This window comes from Bombyx mori, chromosome 13 (genome assembly GCF_030269925.1).
Source record: "Bombyx mori chromosome 13, ASM3026992v2".
NCBI classification, from domain to species: domain Eukaryota; kingdom Metazoa; phylum Arthropoda; class Insecta; order Lepidoptera; family Bombycidae; genus Bombyx; species Bombyx mori.
The window spans coordinates 7,415,001-7,430,285 of NC_085119.1; the positions used below are offsets into that span (position 1 = coordinate 7,415,001).

General features: G+C 37.3%; 1 protein-coding gene across 1 annotated transcript; it reads left to right on the forward strand.

Moving 5' to 3' along the window:
• The first annotated feature begins 3,655 nt into the window (after positions 1-3,655).
• On the forward strand, positions 3,656-7,539 carry LOC119629379 (uncharacterized). The gene is made up of 2 exons (XM_038015058.1): positions 3,656-3,665; positions 4,526-7,539. Exons 1-2 carry the CDS (start codon positions 3,656-3,658, stop codon positions 7,537-7,539), a joined length of 3,024 nt encoding a protein of 1,007 aa, XP_037870986.1.
• Positions 7,540-15,285: the final 7,746 nt, after the last annotated feature.

The window sequence follows — 15,285 nt, forward strand, 5'->3', positions numbered from 1 at the left end:
CGGCAGAAATAGGCAGGGTGGGTGGTACCTACCCGCGCGCACTCACAAGAGGTCCTACCATCAGTATTAGATATGTAGTCTATAGTATTAGACATGTAGTCTAGATAGATTGTCTGGATATGTACATTTTAACATTATTTTACTAGTGTGACATGTCTTTCAAGAATGTTCACCAACTTCATCCGAGTAACTTGCAAATTTTCACGCTTGTCCTAACAACAAATAATTAATAATATTCGGACCGCGACCATCACAATAACGATAACGTATATTTTAATTTGATAGTCCGGCTTGCTATTAAAGCGTGTTTAAGTTTATAAAACTTATTTACTTAATGTAGCGCTATATGGGTAAACGAGCTCACAATCAGACCTCACCTAGCGTTATGTTGTTACTGAATCTATCACAACGTTAATGCTACTTTTCATGTTTACATTTATGTTTCTTTTGATTTATCTAGAGAATAATTGCCAATTTTTATTTGTCACTGCGATTACTCCATCCGTTTAACCAAACCCAGTTTATTTATATTATACAGACCTGTATAATTCTCAGTATACTGAACAAACCAATTTTCGTCATCTATAACAAATAATTTGCATCTGATTCTAGCGAGTACTACTAAGATAAAGCCGAGGAAATCCTCGCGAGCGCTCAAATTCTTCGAGCTTGGTGGTGAACCGTCTTTGCCCGACGGGCTGTAATAAAAACGGCTTAAATAGGATTTTAACCGCGAGTTGCTCGCCTTAATTAAATTGGATTTGCGAGTGAAAGAAATATACGTGAAAAATTCGTGTCGATTATGTCAGGGGAACGAGTTTTGAAATCCCATTTAGTAAGCGGATTAACTGGTACTCTCAAAGATTACGTGAGTATGAAATTAATCTTATTCGATTCTTATTTATATGTGTATGTGAACTGGAAAGGTACAAATGGCGCTCAGTGCTTCCGGGTAGCGAAAAAGCGACAGGATGTAACAGACGGCGCGCTGTGCGCCCTACGACGCGACACAAAACCGTCAGGCTTATGAATTAAAATTTTAATATTCGATAATAAAATTACAAAAAAAGACACACACACACAAAGAATCAGCTTACTGAGCATTTAAACAAAACGTGTGTAACGAGTTAAGCTTGAACATTATATGCACTTGATTGCTTTTTCATGGTGGCGGCAGTGATATTAAAACTCTGAAATAACGCCAGTAACAGCTGCAGTAACGGGGTTTTAATTATCACTTACAACGCCTTTCAGCCGCGGAAAATTGCTCTCATAAACCATTTAGAACAGAATAGCTAAACGATTGAAGATACCGGTTATTAGAAAGTGGGCGCCCATTTTCTGCTTGACGCCGTCTGGCCACGAGCCATTTTTGTATTAATTAGCATATTGTCTTCAAAATTTAACTCTGTTAACGTTGTTTTTTAAACGTCACGTAATGAAATCAATGTCTGCTCGGTATTGAATAACATTATCCCACAATTAACATTTGGGGTCGATTTTTAAAGCGGCTAAAACGCAGGGCCGGTGTAGGCAATAAAACCGCCCGTCCCTTATCCGTCATTCAGCCCTTAGAGATTTCTTCTGGGAGAATAATTTACGTTGATCGCCCGGAAGGGGGGCGTAACTGCCTCACTGAAACTTTAAGCTTTCACTCAGAACGGTCGCGATTCGCGGTACTTCAACTTTAGGTAACCAAATGGTTTTCGAAAGAAGTTGTAGAGGTATTAATCTCATTAACTTGAAATTTATTTCAACATTAAACTGAATTAAATGGCGTTTCCGTTGTCTTCTTGACTTATACAGAGCTTAAACCAATCAAGTATAACATAAAATAAATCGAGAAAAATAAATACTACGTGGATACTAAGCTATTAATACGCTTTTATTAGCTTCATACGTATGTATGTTAGTATGTAACGAAATCTTTAAACATGATTTTGACCCCCTTCAAAACGTCGGTTTAACTCGAAATTTGGTATATTTATTAAGGACCGATGACAATTCAATATAAAAAAAATAAAAAAATAAAACTGAGATAATTTAAGTTCACCTAAAAAATGAAAAATAAATAATAGTTTACAAAAACTAACAAAATACGATTTTATATCATGCATGGTATCAGTAGTTATAAATATTTTATGAACAGATATGAGTAGAAAGGTTATTTTGATAATATCCTGAAAAGCACCCCACGCTTTTTTTACAATAAAATATTTTTTTCTTACACTATTTTTAATTCAAATTTATTAAGATTTATTTTCTATTTTTAATACATAAAAACATACTCAGAATCAGGAAGATTAACTTTTTTTAATGAACGATAAAATAGGTGCGCATATTTTCAAATGCAACCAGCTGGGGCGATGATGACGTCATGTGTCGATGACTGCGAATAAAGCCTTTGACGCCTTTCGCGGCGTGCATTTCAAGCGTGCCACTTCAATTTTAGTTTACACGCAATCCCCACAGAGGTTTGCTTTTTGGTCGGAAAATACCTGCCTTTTTAATAAAAGCCCCGCACCACAGAGGTTGTTTACAAAGGAACCTGACGCTATTACAAAAACCAGAAAAACTAATGTACCTCTCTATGAGTATGCACGTAGAATTAACTGCAGTAATTGGCTTATTAGACTGTTTTTCAGATGTCACTTTTTTTTTTGCTTAGATGGGTAGGTGAGCTCACAGCCCACCTGGTGTTAAGCGGTTACTGGAGCCCATAAACATGTATGACGTAAATGCGCCACCCACCTTGAGATATAAGGTCTAAGGTCTCAGTATAGTTACAACGGCTACCCCACCCTTCAAACTGAAACGCATTACTGCTTCACGGCAGAAATAGACAGGGTGGTGGTACCTACCCGTGCGGACTCACAAGAGGTCCTACCATCAATAAAAGTAGTTGTCAGATGTCTTTAACGAAATGTAATATCTAGTAAATGTATATAGTAAATTATTTACAGCCTTGGTTATTACATAATTTCACATTAAATAGCGGATATTACGCAACCAAGTTTTTCTCCGAATAATTAATTGGTGTACTAAATCAACAAGCCACAAAATTTAATGAATGAAACAGGACAATGTGAGAGCCAAATAACAATTTAAATATATTTTACGCTAGATTTCAATACGCTACTGATTATATAATAGTATCTATTGCACGCCATTCCCAATTTTTGTAAAATAGGAAAATAATTTGAATCTTGATTTACTTTCTAAACATCTGAATCGAATCATTCACATAATTATCTTTATCTCTATATATAAAAATGAATTGCTGTTCGTTACTCTCGCTAAAACTCGAGAACGGCTGGACCGATTTGGCTATTTTTGGTCTTGAATTATTCGTGCAAGTCCAGGGAAGGTTTAAAAGGCGAGAAAATATAAAAAAAAAGCTCGGAATTATATAAAAACAAACAATTTTGTTTTTCCTTTGATGTGTCCCCTTGCTGTGTGTTGTTACTAACCTTATACTCTTTGCTAATTACGATATTTTTACTTGTCAAAAGTGAAGTCAGTCGCACAATAAATGTCGTTGCAACCACACACAGTTTTTCTTTACGGATAGTACGCAAACCCAATTGAACTCTAATTACATCATTCATATTGGTCAAATTCGAGCGGATTTTTTTGAACATACAAGCTATCGAAGATGGACGCCGGTCAGTGAAAATATTGTTTTCCAGTAAGCCGTAAACCATATTCCAGTGATTTAAAGACAAATAATTTATACATAATTTATAAATATTACAATTTTATTCCGTTTTCTGGTTGGACGGTATTATGGATGAACTTTTGAACGTTCTAGAAGATACCGCTGCGCTCTTAAACAAAACTCAAATTAATTTGAAGAAATGTCCAAAAGCTAGATTGACAAGAGGTTATGTAGAAGCAAGAATCAAATGTATCGAAGAATATTGGACCACATTTAAGCAAACGCATCTACAATTGGTAAAAATAACACCGAAAGAACAAAGACAAGAGTTACCATATTTTCAAAATGAAGATTACTTTGTGTTCGAAGATTTGTATCTCGTCTTGTTAGCCGATTTAAAAGATCTTTTGCAATCTTTCACACAAGCAGCCGCGCCGAGTACTTTAACGTCCTCACCAAATAATTCTAAGATTATTGCGGATACCGAAAACCTTGTTCGGTTACCGAGAATCGAATTACCTAAATTCACTGGAAACTATGAAGATTGGCCTACGTTTCAAGACCTATTTACCTCCTTAGTGGATAAGAACCCGGCTTTAAGTGACGTACAAAAGTTACATTATCTTAAGAGTACAGTCAGCTGCGAGGCAGAAACATTATTAAAACCTGTTCAAGTCACGGAAAACAATTATAAAAAAGCATGGAATATTTTGAAGTCAAGGTATGGAAATAAAAGATTAATAATTAACTCAGTTTTGAAGAAATTATTTAATCAGAAGAAAATTAGTTCTCAGTCTGCAAATCAATTAAAAAATTTATTAGACGTCACGACAGATTGTTTGAATAATTTAGAAAATTTAAATATAGCTACGAGCTCCTGGGATCCTATAATTATATTCCTTGTGATACAGAAGTTGGACCCGGAGTCTCACAAAGAATGGGAGCAGACAGCTTATTCAAAATCAGAGGACGAACTACCAACTTGGGAGAATTTAAAAGATTTCCTGCAGTCAAGATACCGTACCTTAGAACTTGTATTGTCCGTGTCAGGGACTTGTAGCAGCCGTGACAAACCTGTAAGAGAACGTTCACACTTAGTAACTGCCACAGCCACCACGTCACAGCCAAATGAAAGAACTTGCGTGCTCTGTAAAGAAAAACATACATTATGTCATTGTAAGAATTTTACCAAACTGCAACCTAAAGAAAGAGCTGATTATGTCAAGACCAACAATCTGTGTTTTAACTGTTTGGTGCCTGGGCATTCTGCTTACCAGTGTAAGTTACAAATGTCCTGTCGCTTATGTAGAAGACGGCATCACACTCTTCTCCACCGCCATCAAGACTCGGCACAAACTGAGGAAAGGAATCAACCGAGTGCATCTCACCACGGGGTAGAAGAGAAAGAAGAGGTTATAAATAGCATGGTGGCGTCACATCACAGTACTAAACAAAGCACAGCACTACTAGCCACAGCGATGGTTTTAGCGAGGAACGAGCATAACCAAACCGTTGTTCTTCGTGCGCTAGTAGACCAAGGTTCGCAGGCTTCATTTTTAAGCGAGAAGGCGGCTCAAATGCTCAAACTTACCAGGCAATCAGCGAGAGGAAGTATCATCGGGGTGGGATCTACTAGGACTAATGTTGATCACGTGGTTCAACTTAAGATTGGCTCCCGCTGGAATCCAAGCTTCGAAATCAACATACAAGCATATGTTATGAGTAAAGAGTTGACCACGAAGATCCCCTCCAAAGCTGTAACTGTCACACATTGGCCACATCTAGAAGGACTCAACCTGGCAGATCCAGACTACTTCCAACCAGGTTCGATAGACTTACTTCTTGGTGTTAAAGAGTATGCACAAATTGTGCAACCAACACTTATTAAGGGCCCTCCAGGTTCTCCATGTACCCAAGAAACCAACCTGGGGTGGATCCTCTTCGGAGAAATCGATAATAACCGTGAAAATGAATCATTTCTGGTCCTTCATCATCAAGTCCATATAGATCATATGTTGAAATCCCTCTGGGAAATTGACAATGATAAAAAGAGAATATTAACAAAGGAAGAAAAGCTATGTGAAACAATATATGAAAGCACACATACGAGAAATAGTGAAGGAAGATATCTAGTAAGGCTGCCATTTAATACAAAGAATCCAATTTCGATTGAAGGAAATACGAAAGAAATAGCTAGAAAGAGGTTACTTCAGCTAGAAAGAAGATTTAAGAAAGAAACTAAACTGAAAGAAGATTATACAAAGGTCATGCAAGAATACATAAAAGCTAACTACATGGAAGAAATACCTAAAAATGAAATAAATGAGAGAAAATCAGTATACTTACCTCATCACGCCGTGGTACACGCAGACAGAGAAACTTCTAAGACACGCGTAGTATTTGATGCTTCAGCGAAGGGCTCTAACTGCATTTCCTTAAACGATGAATTGCTTGTAGGTCCGCAACTGCAAGAGGACTTAAGGAACATACTTATGAGATCGAGATTACATCGTGTTTGCTATGCAAGTGATATACAAAAGATGTACCTGCAAATATTACTTTATGAAGAAGACGCCGATCGATATCAACGCCTTTTGTGGAGAGAAAATGATACAGACCCGATTAAAGAATATCGTATGCTTCGTGTTACATTTGGTACAGCGGCGGCCCCTCACCTGGCTGTAAGAACGCTTCACCAGGTAGCTGACGACGAGGGTCGAATTCATCCAATGGCTGTTCGAATTATTAAAGAAGATTTTTACATGGACGATCTAATGTCGGGGGAGAGCAGTGCTCCTGAAGCCATAAAGAGAGCACAAGAAGTAGATAATATTCTACAGAAAGGTGGATTTGTATTATCAAAATGGTCATCCAATTCTGATGAATTTTTGAAATCTATAGAACCAAACAAACGTACATCTCGAGCACAGTTGGATTTTAAATTGGATGGAAAAGTACAAGCCCTAGGTTTGATATGGAACCTGGGCACGGATCAATTTCAATACAAGGTTAACTTACCAGCAAGGTCAAGCAGTATTACAAAGAGAGGCATACTATCTGATATTCAAAGACTTTTTGACCCACTGAGATGGATCGCCCCTAGCTTAATTTTGGCTAAGATACTCATACAAAGGCTATGGCTAGAACCGATTGGCTGGGATGACGAGATTAACCAATCGCTGTTACACGATTGGCTGACAATTAGAGAAGACTTTGAACATGTAAAAGAGATAGGTATTCCAAGATGGCTAAACACAGTAAGCACACAGATGGAAAACATCGAGGTTCATGGTTTCAGCGATGCTTCCATGAAAGCCTATGCTGCGGTAGCTTACATTCGTGTGAAGAGGGAAGATGGTTCAGTATTCACCAATCTATTAGCTGCCCGTACTAGAGTGGCACCACTCCGTACCGTGTCTCTACCACGCCTGGAGTTATGTGGGGCGCTGTTATTAGCAAGGTTACTTAAGCAAATAGAAAATGCAATGCGTATACCTACTTCTAACATCTATGCATGGACAGATTCATCAATTGTTCTTGCATGGCTATCTGGTGATCCTCATAGATGGAAAACATTCGTGGCGAACCGGGTCGTAGAAATTGTAGAGAATGTAAACACACATCGATGGTTCCATGTAGCTTCGGAAGAGAATCCTGCAGACATCGGGTTGCGAGGCATGCTGCTGGCGGACTTGAAACAGAAAGAGTTGTGGTGGACAGGGCCCAAGTGGTTATGCAAAAAAGAAATAATATACAGTAAGCCAAGAATAACGGAAACAGAATTAGAAATGACACCAATAAAATTAAATACTTACCACAATGCAGAAGAATTAAAACCTTTAACCGCTCAGTTTGAAGATTTTGATACGTTACCAGAATAACTAAAAACTATTATTTACTGTAAAAGATTTTTAAGATACAAAAGTAATTTAAGTACGAGCAAGGAAATAACTACACAAGAATTTGAAGAGGCGCTTATCACATGCATTAAGTTAGTACAAAAAGAATTCAAAGAAGAAATATATCGGCTAAGAGATAAGAAACAAGTTAGAAGAAAAAGTAAATTACGATCGCTAAACCCATACCTGGATGAGAATCATATCCTCAGGGTGGGCGGTCACCTTAAACATACTAACTTACCTGATGACCGAAAACACCCAATTATTCTTGGAAATAAGAACACCCTAGTACACTTGATCGTTGCTGACGCCCATATCAAGACACTACATGGAGGGGTTCAGTTAATGCTATGTTATCTCAGATCAAAATATTGGATCCTAAGGGCAAAATCAATAACAAAATTATGTCGTTTGCCGGTGGATTCCACTCGGTGAAAGGTCATCTTTTAATTTTGTCAAGATTCTCTACCAATGTCACTGTAGCAATATTATACTAAGTCGCAAGTTAAGCATATTGTATTATGATGTCTAGTATTTAAGCAACCTTTATTTCGTTTTGTAGAATATTGTTTTGAAGTCACCTTGACGTTGTAATTAGTGCAATAGATTTAGAAAGAACTTAGTAGTCCTTTGGTGGGCGGTATGTTGTTACTAACCTTATACTCTTTGCTAATTACGATATTTTTACTTGTCAAAAGTGAAGTCAGTCGCACAATAAATGTCGTTGCAACCACACACAGTTTTTCTTTACGGATAGTACGCAAACCCAATTGAACTCTAATTACATCATACACTGTGTCTTTTATTTATCGATTGAGGCACTACGAAGTTTGCCGGATCAGCTAGTTGGTGAATAAAAATCCGCCGATCCTATAATTTTTTCGCAAATCAGTAAAGAGCAGGTTAAAAGGTAACAATTCGAATTCGTTAACTAGTTTTGGCGGTTTAACATTTCGTGAGCCTCCGGGCTTTACCCTTTACCGCCTTGTTAAGAAAAGTCACGAAACACTCTCACATGATACACCGGGCAATACACGAGCTACATTCGTTCTAACGAAGACCGAACAACGAACATAAATTATTTCTTGGCAACCCAGATAGTATTCATGACGTTTTTGTCAACGAAATTTATTACGCGAAATCCCCGTCTTACAACTTAAGGCATTTCAATCAAGATTTTAAACTTAAAATATTTGAATAATATAACCAACTAGCTAGCTGACTCGGCAGACTTCATAGTGCCTCAATCGATAAATAAAAGACCTAAACTTTTGTTTAAAATAAACTTAAGACAAACAAAAGGAATCCGTCCGACGGGGGCCACATCAAAGGGAAAACAAAATTGTTATTTTTAATTAATTCCGAGCATTTTCATATTTATCTACCTTTTAAACCTTCTCTGGACTTCCGCAAATCATTCAAGACCAAAATTAGCCAAATCGGTCCATCCGTTCTCGAGTTTTAGCGAGACTAACGAACAGCAATTCATTTATATATGTATATAGATAGATATAGATATAAAAACACGCTTAAAGTAGAATAGGGAGGGACCAACAGAGTGCAATCGTTATCAAAGCATAGAGCTATTGTGTTATCGGAACCATAAAAGGGTAGCGGCTACTGGGATGCCGTGGCTCGCTAATTCTTCTTTACGAGCATCGATCGGTCGATACGATATCTGTATCTACCGTCTGTAGCTGAACCTATTAGATACTATAACTTACTATTCGCTTGTCGCTACTTCGTTCGTCATTTGAATTTTAAAATCGAATTTTAATAGCAAAATCGAACAATACTTTAGCAAATCAGTTCCCAGTATATCAGGAAAGCTTTTATCCTGTCACTATAAAGGAGAGTGCAACAGTCGATGCAGGTTGGGCGTTAATTCTTGTTTACGGCGATTCGCTTTTAGTGGCCCTGTTCGTAGTGACGCGGCAGATAGCTCGCTTGCCCTCCTCCAGATCGAATTCACACGTCGATCAACGAATCTCAACCAGTAAACCAACATAATACAAACCTACCGTAATATTAATAACAAAACTTCTGTTTATAAAGACTATTGTTTTCATACAAAAGTGGAATGCAAATAAAAAAGGGAAAAACATGTTTTCTGTTTTAATACGCAATTTAATATTAATTTATAGTCGAAAATCACCCTCTCGCCGCCATCGAGTTGGAAAATAACGGAAGTCTTAAAGGAATAAGACGGTGTTTTGAAGAGGTCGGAAAAACAATTAATCACTCTACTCTTTTATGGATGTAAAGGTTGTACGACACAATTGTTCTGTAACAGTGGGGTCGTTCTTTTGTTATCATAAAACCAAATGGGTATCTATTATTATCACCCAAACATGAAATATGACGTTTAATAGTAGCGGAAATACCACTTCTCAGCCTTCGGCATTTGAGCGATTGTTAATGTAACCGAGGGAATATTACTGTACGGAGTGTATTAAGATAATACCTTTAAATAATGGACGCTGCGATGCGCATTAATATTGAGGTAAATCTTATTAGGACCGCCTAACGCGGCGATAATATCGTATTGTTTCGAAACTCACCATCCGCGATTCCTCTCTTATGCTCCGAAGGGTTCTCTCCTCGGGGACAACCGACGGCTCTGAATATTCATAGTATTATCACAAACCGACTTACAGAACTGAGCATTCTCGTAAATACGTAATACCCATCTCTTCGAGATAAATAACTCTTAATAACGGCTTTAATATCGGTAGCGAGTGAGCCACATTGTTGTTTGATCGATAGCCAGCGTACCGATGGTTTTGAAGGTCGGGCGAGTGTTATTGGAAGTAGCTTTCGAGATGTAATTGTTGTGTTGATTTCCCCCGGGAGACGCAGGTTTCTCGCGGCACCGACTTTACCAGACCTGCAAATAGTGAGACTTACGGTGTTATTCACTTTGTTAAAAACTTCTAAATTTTATTTTCGATCAGCACTTACTATTATTTTTATATTTTGAAATCAATTAATATCAAAAGTCAAATGGAAAAGCAAGTATAATAAATTAAGCACAAACGTATCAAACTAAGTTTTATTTCCGTGAATGTTGCTGATTCTAAGATATCCTTTTCTGGCTTAATTTACAGCAATTATATTTAGATACATATCAATAAATTACGCTTATGTTAATAAAACATTGCATTTATGTCAAAAGGAGGTAGGTACTTATGAACTTTAGATAAGTATAGATTTACAAAATCACAGTAGAGTTGACCAAATTATGTTCTATGATTTAACACATTACTCAGCGTCAAAAAATCTCGTTGTTGATTCCACCTAATATCCGTATTCCGGCCTGTCACAACATGGTCCGGTGTAAAGATGATGGATACCCTCCTCATAATGTTAAATAAGCATGTGCTTACAAAACTCGTGTGCACAATATTTACGTGGCAAAAACGTTGACACGTTCACATTTTTCAAGAAAATGCTAAAAGTCAACAGTCGTGTTGTGTTTACGGTCTAACTTCTACAATTCTGTAGTGAGCAATCGAAAAACAATAAGATTTGTTTAAATGCTTAAATGAACAACATAGCTAAAGATCTGGCTACAAATTTATGAGTAGCAGTCGTCCGTCAAGCCTCATGTGCTAGAAAATTGTTTAACTTGAAGGAAAAGGTTAAAAACGAATCATTTGTCGGTTCGCTATCAACACTATCAATCATCCATATAATGGCCACGTCCCCTAGCACACGTTCTTAAATAATTTGTCAAAAGTCGTTCCCTGCCCATACCGAGAACGTTTTACGTATCTACTTATTCCATTTTTTCTTGACACTTTCCTCGGCAATTTTTTATTTGAATAGTACAAATGAATCCGAAACTTGGTGTCTAGACAACGTCTTCAATTTAGATTTACTTTTCAATTATGTTTTATGTATTCAATTTATTTAATTCTCGAATTTAAACTCAAAAGTTACATTAAATAAATAAGTTTTCACATACATGAAACGACATTAGAAGATTATACTATTACTGGTATAGATTAGGGCTCTCAAATTATCATTTATTATTATTATTTAATTATTAGTAAAATTTAATGTATTACTGGTGGTAGGAAATGTAATGTATACTGGTGGTAGGACCTCTTGTGAGTCCGTGCGGGTAGGTACCACCACCCTGCCTATTTCTACCGTGAAGCAGTAATGTGTTTCAATTTGAAGGGTGGGGCAACCGTTGTAACTATACTGAAACCCTTAGAACTTATATCTCAAGGTGGGTGGCGCATTTACGTTGTAGATGTCTATGGGCTCCAGTAACCACTTAACACCAGGTGGGCTGTGAGCTCGTCCACCCACCTAAGCAATAAAAAAAATTTTTAAATCTTACGGCAACTGTATCAAAACACAGCAGAATTTGTTCGGATTGGAAAACAACATATTTGAAACAATAAAGATAGGAATCGTTTTTTGAATTGAATTGTTTTTTTGTCCTTTGTAGATAGAATTTCGTCCTCGCTCATGGACGCTCTGCTAGGGTCACAGACGCACAACCGCCTACCGTTAAGCAAATATATTTTAGGACCCAATTTTCACGAACGGTTAATGGTTTATTTCGATTTCAATCGAATTCGATTCTAACTCATAGATCAAGTGAGTTACTACCACCACGAAACCATTACACTCTGTTGACATCAACGAATGCCCCGTTACATATTCACCCCGAGCACACACAAAGATTGAGCCGTGAAATTGAAAATGGTTTCCATGAACAAAATTTTATTCCACGCACGTACCGGAATATCGTCAAAACATGGAGATCCTTGTTTGACATCTGTAGTTTTCAATTACATTTTATTTGCATGTTCACGATCTAAAACTTAATTCCGAAATTTTCCAACACGTAAAGCTGAAACTATTTTGTAGACCGAAAATAAAGTATCATGTTTCTTGACAGACTTGCATTACGAACGTTAAAAGCAATTGCTCACTGAAATAAATTGGCGAGACGTAAATTGAATGAGAGCAAAAAATTGCAAACTTAGTTCGAAAGCATTTCTCTCATTTCAATTACGTAATCGACTAAAGTCTTGTAATATTAATCTGTGAAATTCTCTCTCACCACTACTTATTAATTATTAAAGAAACTGAATGATTGCACATTAAATTAAATTGAACATATAATAGGCGTATCCCGCGATTTGGTAACGATAATTTCCCATTAAAAAGCGATAAATAATTCTATTCTATTAGCCCAAAGACGTCCACTGCTGGACATAGGCCTCCCCAAGCTTCGCGTCACAAAAATCGGTCCTGCGGTCGGGAGCGCAACTTATACAATTTGTCTTTTTTGTGAATATTACGGTATTTCTTAAATGTAATTCTTTAATAAAAATGTAATTTAGTTCAGTATTATGTAAAGTTCGTAAGCACAACATTTTTCATAGCAAAATTGTTCCGGTAGTTTTTTTGGACAACCACCGAATGTTATGCGGTTACCAGGGCCTATACTAGACACTACAACGTGAATACGGCTGCCTATCTTCAGACTTTAGATTGAAATCTCAATCACATAGGCTGTCTCGTCTTTCAAATTGGAACATACAATTTCTCCGCAACAAGAATAAACAGTACTTTGTTTAAACTTATATGAGTATAATCAGACATACAGAAGAACCAAACATAAACAGTGCATCTCTCCGATCGATGTAATCTAAACACCGTATTGTAATATTTACAGCAAGCATCTGCAAGTGTAATGAATTAAATTTATTTCATATGTTTCTCGACTATAATTGATATAACTATTTTTGTCCTCAAATAATCCTGTCGCAGTGTACGTAATTGCGAAGTTGTTTATGAATTATTTATTGAAACAGATATAGGACCATAGTCTCGTCATGTTACTGCTTCTGTTTACCTACTATATTCGTATTTGTACCTGGGCTTATTTTCCTACCTAACTTATTCTATCAAAGTCTGAGATAGTCGCGATTCTAATGATTGACGGCAAGGCGTCACACGTGTATGTACCACCACCTTGTCTATTTCTACCGTGAAGCAGTAACGTATTTCGGCTTAAAGAGTGAAACAGCCGTTGCTCTTTAAAACTGAAACTTTGAATTCATGTCTCCAAATGGGTGGCGGCATATACATACGTTATTGTACCAAAGGCTCCGGTAACCGCTTAAACATCAAGCGGGAAGTAAGATCGATCTAAGCAACAAAAAAAACTGAGACTACGATCTAATACCTTAAAGCAGGTAGCGGCGTCGTCGTCGCATAGAACTCGTCGTGGCCTAAAGGACAAGACGTCCGTCCGGTGCATTCGTGTTGAGCAATGCACTGATGTTCGAATCCCAGGCGGGTACCAATTTTTCTAATGAAATACGTACTCAACAAATGTTCATGATTGACTTCCACGGTGAAGGAATAGCATCGTGTAATAAAACTCAAACCCGCAAAATTAAAATTGACATAATTACTGTGTCTGTAGTGTCTTTATTTGGTTGCGGTAAGAAGTTCATAGTACGCCATGACCCAATCTCCCAATTTTTTATTTTTTTATTTATTGCTTAGATGGGTGGACGAGCTCACAGCCCACCTGGTGTTAAGTGGTTACTGGAGCCCATAAACAACAACTACAACTTTGAGATATAAGCTCTAAAGTCTCAAGTATAGTTACAACGGCTGCGCCACCCTTCAAACCGAAACGCATTACTACTTCACGGCAGAAATAGACAGGGACTCACACCCCGCGGGACTCACAAGAGGTTCTACCACCAGTAATAAATATATACACCAGTAATAATGTATATTGTATACTGAATAAAATTAAATAAGTGAAAAATGCGAAAATATTCTGTCAATTTTTAGTTTACGTTTCATAATAGATAGTGTTCATGGACGCGCCTCGCTGAAGCTGTTTACGTTGTAAGTATTGCGAAAAGATCGAGCTTAATCCCGACGGGATCCATCCTTTCCGGCGCCTTCAATGTGACACACTGAAAATTGCATAAAATCCATCAACACCATCACTTCAAGTAACATGGCTTTATAGTTTTACTTGGCTAGCGTATTATATTGCACATTGTTGAACATAGTATTTACTTGTACGGCAACTTATCGCTTGTATTTAGTATAAATTTCTTAAAGAAACTCGATCTTCGAAATCTCTCTCTCTCTCTTCGATCGGTCCCTCGCTGCTGAGGATCGTAACTCCGTTCGATTCCATCAACCAGCTGTCTCCACCGATCCCGTTTTGTAGCTTGGTGGAGTGCGTCGCTGACAGATATCCCCAGTTCCTCCACTATTTGGTCCGACCATCGTTTGGGACCTCTACGTTTGGGATCTTCGAAATAAGCTTTCTAAAAATAATCTTTCGTCAACATAGTTTTTTTTTAATTGATTTACTCTCTGAAAGGGGAGTAAACGATTTTAAGACGATCTATCATTCATGCTATTAAATTATACTATTAATGTGACGCCCAAGCCAGAACTAACGATTTAACATAAAAATGCTACCTACTTACTAATCCGATTACAAGAAGGATTTCAAAAGTAGAGATATCACACAAATAGTACGTTGTTTACTTATCCTCAAGAATACCGCATTCAATATCAAACGTGGAGATGTCACGAGTATTGAATTATATCTAGTAATAAGAAGACGAATCAATAATGTAATATTTCAAACGGCCTTTGAGAATAACATATTTTTCTGTCCGCTTGCACGGTAAAACGGGATCAGCAGTCAGCGGTTCGCAG